General features: G+C 44.1%; 1 protein-coding gene across 2 annotated transcripts in view; it reads left to right on the top strand.

Moving 5' to 3' along the window:
• The window catches only part of PBLD (phenazine biosynthesis like protein domain containing), a 44,435-nt gene that overhangs the window by 19,616 nt on the left and 6,200 nt on the right, over nt 1-18,619 (top strand). For both annotated transcript variants that reach the window (XM_029609671.1, XM_029609672.1), the window contains exons 4-6: nt 178-287; nt 375-404; nt 6,539-6,627. In XM_029609671.1, coding sequence (XP_029465531.1) covers nt 178-287; nt 375-404; nt 6,539-6,627 — 229 coding nt within the window. The remainder of the gene's footprint in view (nt 1-177; nt 288-374; nt 405-6,538; nt 6,628-18,619) is intronic.

Genomic DNA, 18,619 nt, shown 5'->3' with positions numbered 1-18,619 from the left:
CTTTTGTATGTTTAAAACTTGATGAAACTTTGTAGAAGAAAGAGCACACATGCATAGAGTGGCGTTTAAACATTTGAAGTGATATTCTCCTTCTACAAAGTTTTCGCATTTTTTTAACCTCTGCTTTTAGAAAGTGAATGAAGCATGGGATAAAATGTATTCATTGTATTTCACCAGTGAACAGAAACCCATCTCTTACCTTTCTAACACGGAGCGGAAAGTTATATACTAGACAGGCAGAAGATGGTATTGTGATAGATCTGCCATGCTATTCAACCTATAAGCAGGTAAGACATTTAATTATAACAAATTATTAATGATGGAAATGCTTACATTGTTTAATTAAATATATTGTGTATTTTTTTTTCATTTAGGAGCGTCAAGAGATGGAAGAATTAATAAAGGTAAGCTTTCAGCTTACAACTCGTGGGCATGCATTTTTTTCAGTCCTCCACAATCACTGATTCCTAAAATGTGACTAACTGCTCCAATTTATGTAGGAATAATGTTGCAGTACACAGACCTAGAAGAATCAAAACAGATCTGCTCCACATACCCCACAGAATCCAGCCCTTATCCAGTCTCTCATCCTGTGTGTTTTCCCAGTTTCTAATTCCAGCCTCTGTTGGTTTTTCTACTCATTCTTCCTTCCTGTTGTACCCTATTCCCTGTTTATCTTTATACCATCAACAATCATGACAACCTACTGTGCAACCCATATGACTCCAGTCAACATGTGCTCTACATTTATCTGAAAGTTTAATTTTATACTGTAAAACCAACAACAAAAAACTAGAGAAATTCTTGTGAATGCAAGACAAGGTTTGTGTATTTGCCCTAATCTGAACTTAAGTAATGCATATTAGCTTTTTGGGTTAGAAATGGAAATATGTATAACTTTGACTCATGTGAAACAATCATTGTGTCAATGCACAATAACTACGAGATAACTGGAATGTTTGAAAACAATCACAGCTTCCGTTCTCTGCTTCATTCCTTTTGGTGGGAGTAAGCACCAGCACTATTAAACATATGTTGTGCAGAGTTCTAGTAGTCTTGTTGGGTCCAGGAGAAAAGGAGAATCTTTGCAAGGTTGTGTGGGAAACAAACTGAGGTCAGTGGGAGACAAAGTTCAGCCACACCCATCTCAGCAGGTCAAACTGTTTTTTTTTCTAGAGTTCCAAAAGTAAAACTGCTTTCATGAAGCAGCAGAACAACAATGAAATTCTGTAAAAGACAGCGGATTTAAATGAAGGGTTTGCCAGCTAGAGACCTACAAATAGTATCACAGTCACAATAACCCCTTTTTTTCTTGTATTCTGGATCGGGTTTACCTACTACAGTGCCAAAAATGGCTCTCCACACCCTCCCATGCCATAGCCTGCTGTCTCACTGCTGAGCAGCCCTCTTGAACAAAGACTGCAAATGTGCAATTTTGTGGACATGAATAAAGTTCATTTTCCTTGATCTCTATGCAAGTATTTTCATAACATAGTAGGTTATAGCAAATGAGAACCAATTATCATGATTTGTATAGTGCAGCAGCATACCAGATGTATGCAGCATGATTCGGAGATATATAATAAACAATCTGGAGCTTACAATCTAGTGGACATACAAAGCACATAAACAAATAGGTTTTGAGTCAAGCTCACAAGGCCATGACTGAGAAGATTTAAGGTAGGTGGGGGTGTATTGAAGAGGGGGCAACTTTTGACTATTGTCAGATATGATGTATGGGGTCTGGAAATGTTTTAAGGAGAACTCTAATTATCGGAATTGTTGCGACTTGGCCGTTTTCCTGTGTGACCCCTCCTTGTGTCAGGCAAGTCATATTTATCTATGCCCTTCTTCTCTACCACCAGTTCCCAACGCCATGGCTTTCCACCTGGCTGCACCATGTGCTTGAAATACATTTCTTGAGCTAGTGTGTCATACTCCCTTGCTTGCCTTATTTAAAGCCCATCTAAAACCCACCTTTTTGAGGCTGCTTTTAAATCTTAAACCTCGGCTTCATTAACAAATTTCACCCATTGTTGGCTTATATAAAACTCTAGAAAAGTAAACACACACCCACTGAGTTCCTATTGAGCCTCCTTTGCCAGAAAGTACCCCATTTTAAGAGGTAGCCCAGCGATTCTCAACCGGTGTGTCATGACACACCATTGCGTTGCCAAGCACATACAGGTGTGTTATGTTTTTACTTATAAAATTTGTATACCATCTCCCCCTCCTCTGCCCAGTGAGATGCAAATTCTTTCATCTCCTCAGTGGAACATGGCAGGAGAGTTGATGGAAGGACTTGCAGGCAGTGGCACTATTGGCATGACCTCGCCTCATTCCCACAGCCCGGAAGTGGAAGTAGTGTGCAGTAAGCCTGTGCAAGCAGAAAGAAGAAAAGACTGTAAACTACTAAAGAAGAACACACTATCAGGCACAGACAGATAAGAAAACACCCACGTTTTATTAGAGGTTTCCTAACAATAACCTAATATAAAATGTAATTTTGAAGAATTTTCCTGTGTAATTATTACAGCACAAGTAAAGAGAGTGAGTAATGTCACTGAACATAACAGAAGCTGCACTTTCTCTCACTAAACAAAAGACACACAGTCTAAATGTTATTCTGTGAGGTTAATAGCTTCTATAAGCGTTCTCTGACTTTATAGGTGTAAAAAATTGTCATCTCTTTCCTCAAATTGTTTGTTGGAAGGGGCCTTTTATCATTAGTTTCTCCAGTTGTTAACCATTAATTTTCCCTCCATTTCTAGACATCTGAAAACATTCTAATCTTTAAGTTGACTATATGCAGAGAAATATCTCAAAATCTTGGATTCCTATTAGTAATCTCCAGGCTACTTATCTATAATTGTAATGTATAAATGGGCTAACCCTTAATGGACTCCCACTTCTAAGATTCTGTAACCCCACCCTTTCCAATAACTCTATCAGCTCCGAGCTATCACTTAACAATAGGAATTCACCCAAAATTTATTAACAAATCTTATTACTTAAAGTTTTTACCCTAAAGTTGCTGTCCCCATCTAAAATTATATCACCTGAAGTTTAGCTGCTTCAGAAGTGTAGCCAAATTGAAACTTTTAACAGGGCATGCCGTTATGCTGCCAGGACTCTCTATGATATCTTGGGCTTCCAGCACTTCTTGTTGCCCATTGTGATCTTCTTGGTTAAGACTTCTATGCTGATGATTTTGCATGCAGTCTTTATAGGCAGAGTTTAGCTTGTCACCACCTGTATCTGGATCAGAAATAGCTGATGTTTAGTATTGGGCCTCTTTAATTAGTTAGCCAGTTCACAGACATCTGGCCTTGCAGATATCTCATTCGGTATGACTGAGCCTTATGACAATTAGAGAGACACTCTGCAATGCAGCAAGTTGTTACCAATTGGCTAGAGTTCATTTCAAATCTGATTGGATGGCAAGACTGTCCATGTTAGACCTTAATTGTAATCATGGTCTGCCCAACAAAATGTCCACATTACTTTCCTAAGTTTTATATCTTCTCATGCTGTGCTGAAATCTTGTATAGATCTCAGGTCTCTCTGTCTACTTCATGCTGGCAAATCATACCCTGATATAATGTCGAGAAGGGGTGTTTTAGTATGCCCATGGGCCTCAGCCCGACCCCAGAAGGATCCAGGACCGGACCGAGGGTTGACGGCGTGTTCCACCATGGCTGACAGTCTTACCCTCTGCCAGGCCGGCAAGCTCCCATGGCCAACAACAGATGATGATGGAATGTGAATGGTCGGAGGACCATTCCGAGCCCTTTTGGGCCTGCTGCATGGAACAGCATGGAGCAGCAGGCCTGGCCTGAGGTCAAGGGCAGACGGGCCTTGTTCACTGTAAAGGCCATGCCTAAATGATACCCAAGCTATCATAGTTCCAAGTTATATGTAAACCGATACGATGTGCAAATGGTTGTCGGTATATAAATCTTTAAATAAATAAATGACAGCAGGATCGATGCAACGGCATCGCGGACAAAGACTTGACAGCAGGATCGATGCAACGGCATCGCGGACCAGTGGTCGATGCGACGACATCAGGAACATGACATGATACCAAGATGATGCAACGGCATCCAAGACAAGACGAGGAACTGACGAAGTCCAGACAAGACGAGAAACTGGGCGGAAGGACATTGGCACTGTCTCTCAGGGCACCCTACTCAGCCCACCCGCGGGACTGAGTCGCGGACCACCCTGTCCCACTGCGCATCCTACACAGCCCGAGGAGGCTGGTCACGGACCACGCTGGGAGCGGGACAAGCGCAGGAAGGATCCAGATGAAGCAGAACTCCAACGACGTAGCCGGTGTCGTCCAAAGCTCCACCAACGGCTGGCAGGGCATGATAGCTCAGGAGCACAGGACACCTGTCCACCTGTAGGCTAGTCCACGCTCGGGCACACATCATCTGAGGGACCACCGGACTAACAGGTACCAGAAGGCTCAAGAGCGCTGAAGATGAAGACACGGGAGCAGGACATCAAGGAACCTGGAACATCGGGAAACGGAAGATCAAGACGAAACACCTGGACAGGGACCTCAGGCACGAACATGACTTGGCATGACGAGACAAAACAACAAGAACTCCATGGAGAAGAAGAAGAAGACCTGACGGAGCTCTGGCAGGCAGGAGCCTCCAGAGTGAAGCAACTCCAATGCAAGGCGAAGACTGAATGACGGAGCAGCCCTTTTATAGGGCTGAAGCAGGAAGTTCATTCCCTAGGTGGAGCCAGCACACTTCCTGTGTCTGGCCCTTTAAATCTAGCAGAGAGGCGCGCGCCGGCACCTAAGGAGCAGCAGGAGAGCTGTGCAGGACCGTGGACAGTGGCCTGCACAAACACAGAGGAAGCAGGGCAGGGCCTGAGGAGCAGGCCCGATGAGGGCAGCGGCTCCAGCCGCTGCAGGAGGCCCCAGGGGCGGCTCCAGCCGCCACTCCGGCCTGGGGATGCGGCCTTCGCGCCTCGAAGATGAAGCAGATGTCTGCGGCATTCCCGGCCGCGCTGAAGAGGGCAGAAGGCCCGCGGCTCCGGCCACGATGAAGGGAGACCCGATGGGCGGCGTCCGGGCCGCAGGGGAGCGCAGAGTCCGTGGCTCCAGCCACGTGGGAAGGCTGACGGCGGCGTCCTGCCACGTCGGCTGAAGAGAAGCAGCATGGGGTGAGTGCCTGCTCGTGGGGAGACCCGCGGGCAGCGCGATTCATAACATATAATATACATTTTTGTGTGATATTTAGAGCAGTTAAACTCAGATTCATCTTACTGACCAATTTTACTACTCCCCATCAGTTTCCTGCTTTGGTTTATAACTTCTGAGCTAGGAGGAAGTGACTCTAGGTATGTCCTTATTTCACAGAATATATCTGTAGGCAGAAATTAATTGCCTGTCTCTATGAAATAGATTCAGTTTTTTTAGGTTTAGAAAGGTAAAATAAAATACAATAGAAATAAAAGTACTGTATATATCTTGCGAAGGGTCCTTACAGGAACGACTAAGGAGGTTAGAACTCTTCAACTTGGAGAAGAGATGTCTTAGGGGAGATATGATAGAGGTCTATAAAATAAGTGGAATGGAACGAGTTGTTATGGTTTTGAGGTGTTTGAGTGGATTCTTGGTACTGTGGAAGATGACCACGCCTACAGAGAGGAGCCCCGTGGGGAGCCACAATACTGGGCTAGACTCAGGACGCATAAACACTGAATTGTCTCTTATTATACAGCAGATGTAAGCCACCATAGGTGGCATTAGTGAGCAGGTTCTGAAATAGCAGTCTAGGGACCCTCGGCAGAGGGACCCATCTCACCAAGTTGATATAGGGAGGTTCCGGTGTAGGGTTCCCAGCACGGCAAAGCTGTAGATGAGAGAGACTGAGAATTAGATTACTCACTAAATGGTAGCTGTAATGTAGAAGGTTTCCATCAGGCAGAAGTAGATGGTTGTTACGACTGTCGCTGCCCGACGTCTCCACTCTGCCCTCCTTATCTCTTTGGCGACTCCTCCCGCGGTTGATGAACGTCTGGCTGCTATCTCACTATCTCAGTTTCTCTCCACTACAGCACAGCTATTGAGGGATCGCTGTTCCAGTGTCCTGAGGTACTACAAGCCCAGGCAGGCTTCATCTCTACTCACTATTGCCACCTCTGGTGGCTTCTCAGCTCTGTTTAATAAAAGATAATTCTGTGGTGTTTGTCCTAAAGCTGAGCCTGACCTGTGGACCCTCACGGGACTTCCCCCCGTGGGCGTGGTCATCTGCCACAGTGTCCAAGGGTCCACCCAAAACCTTGCAAACAATAACCATGGTTCCAGGCACCGAGGCAGGGAGAGCAGGCCCTCGAGGAGCGAGTACCTGATATATACTGCATGTACTTTGGTTTGAAAAATGAACTATTTGCCCATGCCTTCTAAACAGAAATTACTTTATGGGAATTCAATCCATGCATTGCCTTTCTTTGCAAGGACAGTGGATCTGACCCTTTATCAGCAAACATTTTCTTCTTATTTTTAAAATAGGCAGCAGTTGGTGACGGCAAAGTGCAAGACATTCGGTACTCTCCAGATACCAAGAAACTACTTGTCCGTCTCAGTGATACTTATGAGAGGTAACCTTCATTGCTTGTAACACAAAATGTCTGTATAAGGGCTGTCTGTATTTGAATAAAGTCTGCAGGTACTTTTTACCTGTGGCTTTTGTATGAAGTTTCAAAGAGAAAGAAGGCACCCAATTTTCCTTTGCTGCCTGCCATGGGTACAAAGCATAGGCCTGGTTTACCTGCTTAGTTTGGGGGTGAAGGATAAGGAGTAGGGAGGTCATATTGGTGGGGGTTAGGGGGGACCCAATCTAGCACTAGCACTTGGAGCATTTTGGGGCAGGAAACACTGTGCCCCCCCATCAAACTATACCATATCTGGGAACTTTTGTATTGTGGTTGCCCTGAGATAGTTGTTGATATGGGGGGGTGGGGGTCGGATGGGCAGGAGGCCTATTCGCTTTCTCTCTTCCACCTCCCCCCAATCTATATTTTCTCCGTTGCTTTCCTACCCTTCCCCCTCCAGCGATGACCCCAGCACTCTTCCCCACGTCCCATCGCCTCCCTGTAAGTCGCAGCTCCCCTGACTTGTATTCCCTCACTCTATCCTCGGCTGAATCCTAAGTCCTAGAATCACAGCTGCAAGCAGAGCTGTGTCTGTTCAGTTCCCGCCCTTCAGTTTCTCCCCACAGGTTGCCTGCAATGTCTGCTCCAGACTCACTTCTCTTCTGTTCCTTGCAGGTTTACTGAGGAAGAGGAGGGGGTGAGGTTGAAGTAGAAACTGCAGAGCAGAAAATAGTTGCTCTGCTCCCTTTACCATCCAACCCCTCCTAGTAAGATAATCTACCAGGGGCAGATTGCCCTACCGGGGGATCAGGCGTAACTTGTGCAACAAAGGGGGGGGGGGTTAGATAGGGCTCGGGGGGGTTAGGTAGTGGAAGGGAGGGGAAGGTGCGGGGGGGGGGGGGTGGAAGGAAAGTTCCCTCTGAGCGGCCTCAGAGGGAACGGAGGCAGGCTGTGCGGCTCGGCGTGCAAGGCTGCCGATTTTGGGCAGCCTTGCACGCGCCGACCCCAGATTTTAACAGATACGTACGGCTACGCGCGTATCTATTGAAATCCAGCGTACTTTTGTTTGCGCCTGGTGCGCGAACAAAAGTACGCGCGTGCACTTTTTTATAAAATCTACCCCATAAAGAAGAATAATACTGCTAGTGTGTAGTTGCAAGGAATGAAAAGGTATGAAGGTAGACAAGTTGAAATAACAAATGCTATAATGAATGAGAAGCTGAGAAAGTCAAACGTCTCCTATATGTGTATCACTTTGCCCTTGTCCACATTAAAGTTCATCTGCCATTTGGATGCTGAGTCTCTCAGTCTTGTAATGTCTTCCTGCAATTTCTAAAACCCCTTGTGATTTAACAACTCTGAATAATCATGTCCTCTGCAAATGTGATCATTTCACTCATTGTTCCCTTTCCCAGATCCTGGGGCCTTTCTCCATGGAGAAAAGTGACCCATTTAGTCCTGCTCTCTGTTTCCTGTCTTTTAACCAGTTCACAATCCACAAAAGGACATCCCCTCCTATCCCCTGACTTTATTTTAAAATTTTCTCAGGAGTCTCTCATGAGGGACTCTGCCAAACTCATTTTGAAAATCCAAATACACTATATCCACCAGCTAACCATTATCCACATGTTTATTAACCCCTTCAATAAATGTAGCAGATTGGTGAGGCAAGACTTCCCTTGGGTAGAGCTATGTTTGTTTCTTTCCATTAAGCCATGTCTACTATATGTTTTGTCATTTTATTCTTTAGAATAGTTTCTACGATTTTTCCCAGCATTGGCAGGGCAAATCTATTTCAAGAACAAACGGAGTAAAATCAGTTCTGTCCTTGTCGTGATCACAAACTGCCAGTGAGATATTTTTCTTTTGAAGGAATGTTAGCTTTATTTGGATCTTATTTTTGCCAGCAATATAGAATAAAAAAAAGCTACAAGCACAGTGTGGAGAAGAGAAAAAAGAGCTAACTGCTGCTGTTGGTAGCAATAGCATTTTTATATTTATAAAACAGAGAATGAAAAGTTATTCTGATACATCCATAAATCATAAGAACATGCCATACTGGGTCAGACTAAGGGTCCATCAAGCCCAGCATCCTGTTTCCAACAGTGGCCAATCCAGGCTACAAGTACCTGGCAAGTACCCAAAAGTACCATCTTTCAAGTATTAGGCAGCATGTGTTTGTTCAGCTTCATTATAGATCACCATCGATCCATCTTTTCCTAGGTCTGCTTGAATATCTTATTTGGTTGCTTTCGTTGTTTAGGGTAGATGAAAGCAGCCTTACCATTGTAGTCCCTCTGTAAGAGAAGGGGAATTGGCTAAGAAAGGTTGGGAGGAGGGAATAGATTTTGTTGAGATGATTATTTGTATTAGGAATGTTATTGTTTTACTGTATTATAAATGTTTTTATAATTTGTTTCATTAAATAGTATTTATTGTATTGCAAGCCACCCTGGGTCTTCTTGAAAAAAGCAGAGTATAAATTGAAACAGGAAAAGGTTGATATTTAAAATTTCTTTTGAGAATCTTCCATTCGTTCTACACAATGCTGGCTTGACCCAAACTGGGCACTTGCACAGGGCAGCAGCTCCAAGGGGGCAAAATCACACAAGTGAGCCTGCCCATGTAGTCTAAGTAGTACACAACCTGACTTATCCTCTCAGCTTCACACTGTGCTCCTCCTTGGCTGTCAGGAATGGCACTTAGCAGGAATCCAATCTCATAATATGAGACACAAAATCTATGGGATCCATGTGGCTCGTGCCATGAGACTGGATCCACGCGATACGGGAGGCTGACATTGTGTTAAGTACCCCTCTACAAAAAAAAAAAGGAACAGAAACAAGAACAGAGCATTACATTTTAAAGAGTCATGCCGAGCCAAAAATTTGAGCTAGAGACAGCAAAAGCTAGAAACTATTTTATTATCTGGTAGAGAATATTTATAACTTATTATAGCTTGTTAGCTATCCCTAGTCATAAGATCATTCTCCTAGCTGAATCCAGAAAACATGTTGTTAGGAGCAGAAATAAATAAATAAATAAATAAATTGTGGAACCAATTACCAGTTCTTCACCAAAAGCAAGCATGCTACAAAACCTTCCAAAAATATCTCAAGACTCACTTATTCAAAATAGCATTTGACCGATTTTATTGGCAGATATTAATTTAGATCCAGGGTTGCACTGCTTATTAATTTGGCAAGTTTATGGCTAAAATAACAAGCACTGTCCAATGCTTTGGTTGTGTAACTATTATGCAGTCACTGTCTCGTTCTGTCTTATTAGTGTTGTTGTTGTTGTTTTATTTTAATATAATACTGTTTTGATTTTATGTATGTAAACTCTGTAGGCCATCCAGTAAAGGATTGTGTGGCATACAAAATATTCAAAATAAAATAAACATGTGGGTGAATGTATCAACTAATTAAAATTAATTACATTCATTATAGAAAACAATTCTTTGGGCATAGAGTCCTCACTATCTGCATGCACATTAAAATTCCCCACTATAATAAGCCTGTTGAATCTTAAATGCAGAGCAACCAAAATCTCTGCAAGGGAGATAATGTCAGCTAATACAAAACCAGAGGGACAATGCAGCACAGAAATAGTCCAGCAGAACATCCCAATAACTATAGCTGCTATAGACAGGGTCAGATTGCAAGGTACTCTATGAATTCATAATTCGATCTATAAATAATTAAAACACCACCACCATATCTAACAGGATGAGCTTGTTCCTTGAGGGGCAGATTTTTATTCTTACACGCGCAGGGTACATTTGTGCACGCTACCCGGCACGCACAAATGTACACCCGATTTTATAACATGCGTGCACCTTGCGCACGCCAAGCCCTAGGGGAAGCCCAATGGCTTTCCCCATTCCCTCCAAGGCCGCTCCGAAATTGGAGCGGCCTCGGAGGGAACGTTTTTCGGCCCCCCCCCCCACCTTCCCCTCCCTTCCCCTATCTAACCCTCCCCCCAGCCCTACCTATATCCCCCCCCCTACCTTTTGTTGTCAAAGTTACGCCTGCCCAAGGCAGGCGTAACTTGTGTGCGCCGGCTGGCATGGCCGCTGTGTCGGAGGACTCCGGACCACCCCCAGACCGCAGCCCCGCCCCCAGACCGCAGCCCCGCCCCCAGACCGCCCATTTTTGAAAGCCCCGGGACATATGCGCGTCCCAGGGCTTGTGAGCACCACTGAGCCTAGGCAAAATAGGCTCGGCGTGCGCAGGGGTAGGTTTTCGGGGGTTATGCGCGTATATTACGCGTGTAACCCTTTGAAAATCTACCCCTATATGTATATCAGGGGACAAATTTGATTTAGAGAGAAGGTATCAAATCATTATGCCAAGATTTTGTAATAAATCCAAATTAAATTGTAAAATATTCTTCTTTACAGATCTAGAATTGAGGTAAATGACCCGCAATGGCTTAGGATACACTTTCTTGTGATTTAAACCAGTGCCAATTTGACAAGTTTTAACTGGTATTAGCAACTGATTCTGCAGTTTAACAAACTTTCATAATTTCAGCCCCGAATGTCTTCCCCTTTCAACTATTATTGGAATTGTCTCACCCATCAATTGATATGATACTGTTAGGGTCATATGAAAACACAAAATAGTAAATCTATTCATCTCAGAACTGCACCGAACAACAAAGAAAAATAAAATACCAAATAACCAGGAGAAAAATGTAACAATAGCCAACCAATTCTCACCAATATAGTCCTTCGCGCCATCATCCAGTGGCTCACAAAGGGCGGTCTGTCTTTTTATTCATGCCCTTGGTGACAGCTAATAATATCTCATGACTGGGTTTGGATCCAACTCCTTCCTTGGCAGATCAGGCAAGGTATTGAGATAAAGTATGTTGTGCACAGCAGCATCAGCTTCAGGGACTACAGGACAGGAAAAAATGGCTCCAAGCTCAGGGATTTATGTGCAGGGAACATGCATTACCCATAAATCCTGTTTAATATGCATAAAACACGTATTGTGCTCCTCATGTTTATTGTGTACAACTTTTATGCTCCTAACGCATCTTTTGTACGCACAACTTTTCTGTACATAAATCATGTTCTCTGTCAACAAACAGGGCTGAATTAGCTGTGACACGTGGGTGATGTCATCGGACACCACCAAATGGACCCATCTCTCTAGTTCAATAAAGTTTTACTACTGAGTGTGCATGGGAGCTCCTGTGTGTGCGCTGCCTCATGAGCCCCTCAATCTTTTTTTTGTCTGAACTTCCACATGGACACACAACACCCTTTATCTATATAATTTTTTTTCTAAATCTCTGCCTTTCCAGTTTCCATTGCACTTCAGCTTTTTTGAAGTTTCCTCACTGCCTTGGCAGCTCCTCGACAAAACTTTTCAGTTCCTCCAAAAAATATATATAAAAATAGTGAGAAACGTCCAGCTCTAAGAAGGCCACTGCTAGTGGCTTCAAGGGCTGTGTTTGTAGCTGCTAGTTCTATCACTGATGACATCATTTGCTATAGGTGACTGAGTCCAGATTATGACTCAGCTAACTGTTATGATTGCAGCTGGATGTTGCCTAGATACCACAGAACAGGGTTTGGAAGATGGAAGAACTTTGCAGGTCGATAAAGATCCAGAGTCATTTGACCTCCCAGAGCAGGGCTTTCTTGGGCTCTCTCCATGCCAAGTTGAGCAGGACCTTCTTGGGCAGGTCTCCCCCCAACTGTAGCGCTGGACTCTGAATTTGCCACAGTTCAGGGGTCAAGCGCAAAAAGCCGGTAGGCTCCCTGGCACATCCAAAAGCCACTTCCACCTGGACAAAATGGTCAGACAGATGATGAAATGCTAAGAGAAATCAGGGAAGCAAACCAATTTGGCAGTGCAATAATAATGGGAGATTTCAATTACCCCAATATTGACTGGGTAAATAAATGTAAAATCAGGACTTGCAGTAGACAAAGTTCCTGAATGTAATAAATGATTGCTTCATGGAGCAATTGGTTCAGGAACCAACAAGAGAGGGAGCTATTTTAGATTTAATTCTTAGTGGAATGCAAGATTTGGTGAGAGAAGTAACAGTGGTGGGGCAACTTGGCAACAGTGATCATAACATGATCAAATTTAAACTAATAACTGGAAGGGGGACAATAAGTAAATCTGCAGCTCTAAACTAAATTTTAAAAAGGGAAACTGATAAAATGAGGAAAATAGTAAAAAAACTGAAAGGTGCAGCTGCAAAGGTTAAAAGTGTTCAACAGGCTTGGACATTGTTTAAAAATACAATCCTAGAGGCGCAGTCCATATGTATTCCGCGCATTAAGGAAGGCAAAATGATTACCGTCATGGTTAAAAGGTGAGGTGAAAAAGGCTATTTTAGCCAAAAAAATCCTTCAAAAATTGGAAGAAGGATCCATCTGAAGAAAATAGGATAAAACATAAGCATTGTCAAGGTAAGTGTAAAACATTGATAAGACACGCGAAGAGAGAATTTGAAATGAAGTTGGCCATAGAGGCAAAAACTCATAATAAAAACTTTCTAAAATATATCCAAAGCAAGAAACCTGTGAGGGAGTCGGTTGGACCATTAGATGACAGAGGGGTTAAAGGGGCTCTTAGGGAAGATAAGGCCATTGCAGAAAGACTAAATTAATTCTTTGCCTCTGTGTTTACTAATGAGGATGTTGGGGAGATACCAGTTCCGGAGATGGTTTTCAGGGGTGATGAGTCAAACGAACTGAACAAAATCACTGTGAACCTGGAAGATGTAGTAGGCCAGATTGACAAACTAAAGAGTAGCAAATCACCTGGACCGGATGGTGGTATGCATCCTAGGGTTCTGAAGGAACTAAAAAATGAAATTTCTGATCTATTAGTTAAAATTTGTAACCTATCGTTAAAATCATCCATTGTACCTGAAGACTGGAGGGTGGCCAATGTAACCCTAATATTTAAAAAAGGCTCCAGGGGCGATCCAGGTAACTATAGACCAGTGAGCCTGAGTTCAGTGCCGGGAAAAATAGTGGAAACAATTCTCAAGATCAAAATCGTAGAGCATATAGAAAGACATGATTTAATGGGACACAGTCAACATAGATTTACCCAAGGGAAGTCTTGCCTAACATCTGCTTCATTTTTTTGAAGGGGTTAATAAACATGTGGATAAAGGTTAACTGGGAGATGTAGTGTATTTGGATTTTCAGAAGGCATTTGACAAAGTCCCTCATGAAAGGCTTCTACGAAAAGTAAAAAGTCATGGGATAGGAGGCGATGTCCTTTCATGGATTACAAACTGGTTAAAAGACAGGAAACAGAGTAGGATTAAATGGTCAATTTTCTCAGTGGAAAAGGGTAAACAGTAGAGTGCCTCAGGGATCTGTACTTGGACCGGTGCTTTTCAATATATATATATATATATATATATATATATATATATATAAATGATTTGGAAAGGAATACGACGAGTGAGGTTATCAAATTGGCGGATGATACAAAATTATTCAGAGTAGTTAAATCACAAGCAGACTGTGATACACTACAGGAGGACCTTGCAAGACTGGAAGATTTGGCATCCAAATGGCAGATGAAATTTAATGTGGACAAGTGCAAGGTGTTGCATATAGGGAAAAATAACCCTTGCTGTAGTTACAAGATGTTAGGTTCCATATTAGGAGCTACCATCCAGGAAAAAGATCTAGGCATCATAGTGGATAATACTTTAAAATCGTCGGCTCAGTGTGCTGCAGCAGTCAAAAAAGCAAATAGAATGTTAGGAATTAAATGGATAATAGAACGGAAAATGTCATAATGCCTCTGTATCGCTCCATGGTGAGACCACACCTTGAATACTGTGTACAATTCTGGCCGCCGCATCTCAAAAAAGATATAGTTTGCGATGGAGAAGGTACAGAAAAGGGCAACCAAAATGATAAAGGGGATGGAACAGCTCCCCTATGAGGAAAGGCTGAATTGGTTAGGGCTGTTCAGCTTGGAGAAGAGACGGCTGAGGGGGGGATATGATAGAGGTCTTTAAGATCATGAGAGGTCTTGAACGAGTAGATGTGACTCGGTTATTTACACTTTCGAATAATAGAAGGACTAGGGGGCATTCCATGAAGTTAGCAAGTTGCACATTTAAGACTAATCGGAGAAAATTCTTTTTCACTCAACGCACAATAAAGCTCTGGAATTTGTTGCCAGAGGATGTGGTTAGTGCAGTTAGTGTAGCTGGGTTCAAAAAAGGTTTGGATAAGTTCTTGGAGGAGAAGTCCATTAATGGCTATAAATCAATTATACTTTGGAATAGCCACTGCTATTAATTGCATCAGTAGCATGGGTTCTTCTTAGTGTTTGGGTAATTGCCAGGTTCTTGTGGCCTGGTTTTGGCCTCTGTTGGAAACAGGATGCTGGGCTTGATGGACCCTTGGTCTGACCCAGCATGGCAATTTCTTATGTTCTTATGCTCTTATGTTCTTGTCAGCTCAGAAGAAGCAGTGTTATTCATCAGAGTCAATGACACAGTCAGTGCCAAAGCACACAGTATCAACACACTGGCTTCTGGCACCATCGACACATTCAGTGCAGGAACAAATTTTAGGGGACCTGGAGGAAATTCCTTACAGTTACCCATCTGTGACACCCTTGTACCCAGCTTGCTTCCTCTTTATGGACTCCAGGTCTTTCAAGGCCCCTTCACTGTGTTCCACTCATGCACTGAGTTTAGAGACGCTGGATCCAGTCTGCTCCACTGTGCTCCTGGTCTCTACATGACCTTCAACACAGTTAGCTCAGGAGGAGACCTTCTGGAGTCCAGTACATGGTTCTGAAGAGGATATCCCTGTGCTGGTTTCAGAGGAAGATCGCTCTTCAACTGCATGCCAGAGGACACAACAATCCATAGACATAGTGTAAGTGAACTGGTGATCACTTTCTTTACTTCATTGGCAATTAGTGATATGGAGGGCATGCTTCAGTCTCTCCTACGCAGAATATCTGATTTGTTTCTTCAAAGGGGGGCAATCCCTTATGCCTCCATGCTTCGGTAACTCCTGTCAGAGGTCCCAGTGGTAGAAACTAGCTTGCCTTATTCAGGCACACCATCTCTCTCTGTGGACGTCTCTAGCCAGCATGGAGCATGGAACACCACCACCTGGAACGTGCCCCAGATGTATCCCCCTCTGAGACAACCAAGGCCCTTTCCCTGATCACCATCTTTTTCATTGGGGTCATGGGTTAGTGTCCCTCTATGGTTCTGAGGAAGAGCTCTGGGGATCCCCTCACATCCCTTACCTTATCTGCTACAGCATTCATTTCTACCAGAAGACCTCTCATACTTTAAATTCCTGGAAAAACTGGGTAAGGCAATTGGAGTCAATATACAAAGGGTCAAATTTCCCCACACTGAGGTCTTAGGGCTAATTCAGTTTCTGGAAATGCCTTCTAAACCTGCAGTGGTCCTGATCCATTCAATTTGCAGGATTTGCAAATGAGAATGTGGGATAATCCAATCCTCTGCTCCCCCCCCCCCCCAGTAGCCAGGAAATTGGACCTTAAATACAGAGTTCAAGTGACTCCTGGATTTGGGATAGTTCAACTGCTGCACCAGTCTGAGGTAGTGGAGTCAGCATTAAAAGAGGCTAAAGATTCCAGAAACTTTTCCGGTACCCCCCGCCCTCTGTGTAAGGATCCTAGGTTATTGAGCAATGTTGAGAAGAAAAGGATTCCAGAGCTCAATGTCCATGCATGCATTGTAACCCATCAACTATACATGGTACAATACTTACACAACCACTCCAACAAATTGAAGCCTCCAGAAGTCTCTCAAAGGGGAGCAAGAAGGCAATCAGACTCTTCTGTTTGCAGAAGAGTACAAACACCATTTCCTCTGGTCAGTGTATGAATCATTTGACACAGCAGAAGAATCTTGTTTGGCAGCCATTGGAACATACTGAATGGCTTGGTTTATTTATTTGATTTATATTCCACTTTTTCAGGTACTTCAAAGTGGATTACATTCAGGCACTATAGGTATTTCCCTATCCCCAGAGGGCTTGTAATCTAATAGGGAGTTTTATCAAGCTGCAATAGGGTTATAGCATGCATTTAACAGCTGATAAATGCTGTTAGAGCCATATCGTTCAAAATATAGCATTTATCATGTCAGTATTGCATGATGTTTGGGCCTGATACTCACCCTTATTACATATGATGGGGCAAGGTAGGTGCCATTTTGGAAGATAGAGTTGAACGGGCTTGGGGCTATGGGGTACCCTGGGCTCTTCTACTGGCCACCAATGCTTCTTTTTAAAGGTTGGAGGTTATCAGGGGGTGGCGTTACTATTCCACCAGATATTTTTTGGAGGATTAAGGGATGGAGGGCTCCACCAACATACACATTATATGGATGGGGGATTACTCTTTGGGGAGGAGCAGCTAAGAGACCAGAGGGGAATTGCCTGATTGAGGAGGGGAGGGTCATTGCTGTGCAGTGCCTTTTTTTCTATTTTTAAACTTATTTTTGCAGGACTGCCTCCAATGGTATCTTGGGCTGGGTGTGGATCTAGTCAGATTCCCATTGACTCTTTTATTTTTACTTGTGTGTATTGGAGGGAAGCTGTGTTGGGCTACAGGGCTTTTTAAAGCAATGGCAGCCCCATGCATGGACTTTTTCTACAAGATGAAAGAACACAGTGGTACTGCCGCAATATTTTGTTGGAAAGGGGAAAATATCATGGCACTGCCCCCCACGATATTGGGCCTCTCCCATGATAAAATATCATGGCTTAGTGAATCCAGCTTTAAATTTGTAGCCGAGGCAATGGAGGGTGTAGTGACTTGCCCAAGGTCACAAGGAATGGCAGCAGGATTTGAATCCTGGTGTTATGGTTAAGCGGTGTTTGGGTGGATTCTTGGGTACTGTGGCAGATGACCATGTCCACGGGGAGGAGCCCCGTGAGGTGCCACAGTACTGGGCTAAATGCAGACGCACAAACACAGAGTTAGTTCTTTTATTAAACAGCTTGCAGTGTACCACCAGAGGTGGCAGTAGTGAGGTAGTCTGGAAGTAGCAGTCTCAGGACTCTCGGCAGAGGGGACCCTTCTCACCCCGATGTATAGAGGAATTCCGGTGCAGGTTTCCCAGCAAGGTAGTACTGTGGATGAGAGACTGAGGGTTAGATTACTCACTAGATGGTTGCTGTTGGTATGCGATTCCACCAGATTGAAGAAGTTAGGTAGCAGCACTGAGGCAGGGAGAGCAGGCCCTAGAGGAGCAAGTACCTGATCCCTGTAAGGCACCTGAAATAAAGCAGAGGGCCCCCGAGAAGCAGGTACCCAGGTTAGCAATACCCCGAAGGGCAGAGAGAGCTTCCAGCGGCAGCACGGAAGCAGCAGAGTAGCTTAAAACCGGCCGAAATCAATCCTTTGCTAACTCAATGAGCTAGCAACTTAGTACAGGCTATATACCCAGATGGCGTGACGTCAGTAGAGAGGAATGCCCCTGAGGTTTGCGCCAATGCTGGAATAAAGACATGGGTGGCGTGTGCGCGCGCACTGTAGTAGGCCCTTGGGAGGAGCATTGCGGGAGGCAGCACCATAGCCGTTCTGGGGACGCCAGAGAGGTTGGCTTGTAGACACGGCGGCAGCCATTTTCCCTAGGGATGCGGGAGGAGCCATGAACAAGGTGAGGCAAACGGGGCGAAGCCATCTAGCACCGATGGACGCAACACTTGGTTTCCCTGGTTTGCATCCCACTGCTCTAACCACTAGGCTTCTACTCCATTTTGTTTGACGCTGCACAAAAATCTTCTGTGGCAGACATTGGAACATGCCAGATGGCATGGTTTAGAGCCAGCAGCTTGCATGAGGTTCATGATAAGTTGGCCAACACCCCGTGTTTGGGTGACAGTCTGTTCAGGGATAAGGTCAGAAAAACCATTGCTCAGCTTAAGGAGCAGTATGTGGCAATTCAGTCCTTACCAGTGGGAGCTGAGCAGCCTTCTTCAAGATAT

The sequence above is a fragment of the Rhinatrema bivittatum genome, chromosome 7, assembly GCF_901001135.1.
Source record: "Rhinatrema bivittatum chromosome 7, aRhiBiv1.1, whole genome shotgun sequence".
In the NCBI taxonomy this organism is placed as follows: domain Eukaryota; kingdom Metazoa; phylum Chordata; class Amphibia; order Gymnophiona; family Rhinatrematidae; genus Rhinatrema; species Rhinatrema bivittatum.
This window is presented reverse-complemented; position numbering and strand designations above follow the sequence as displayed.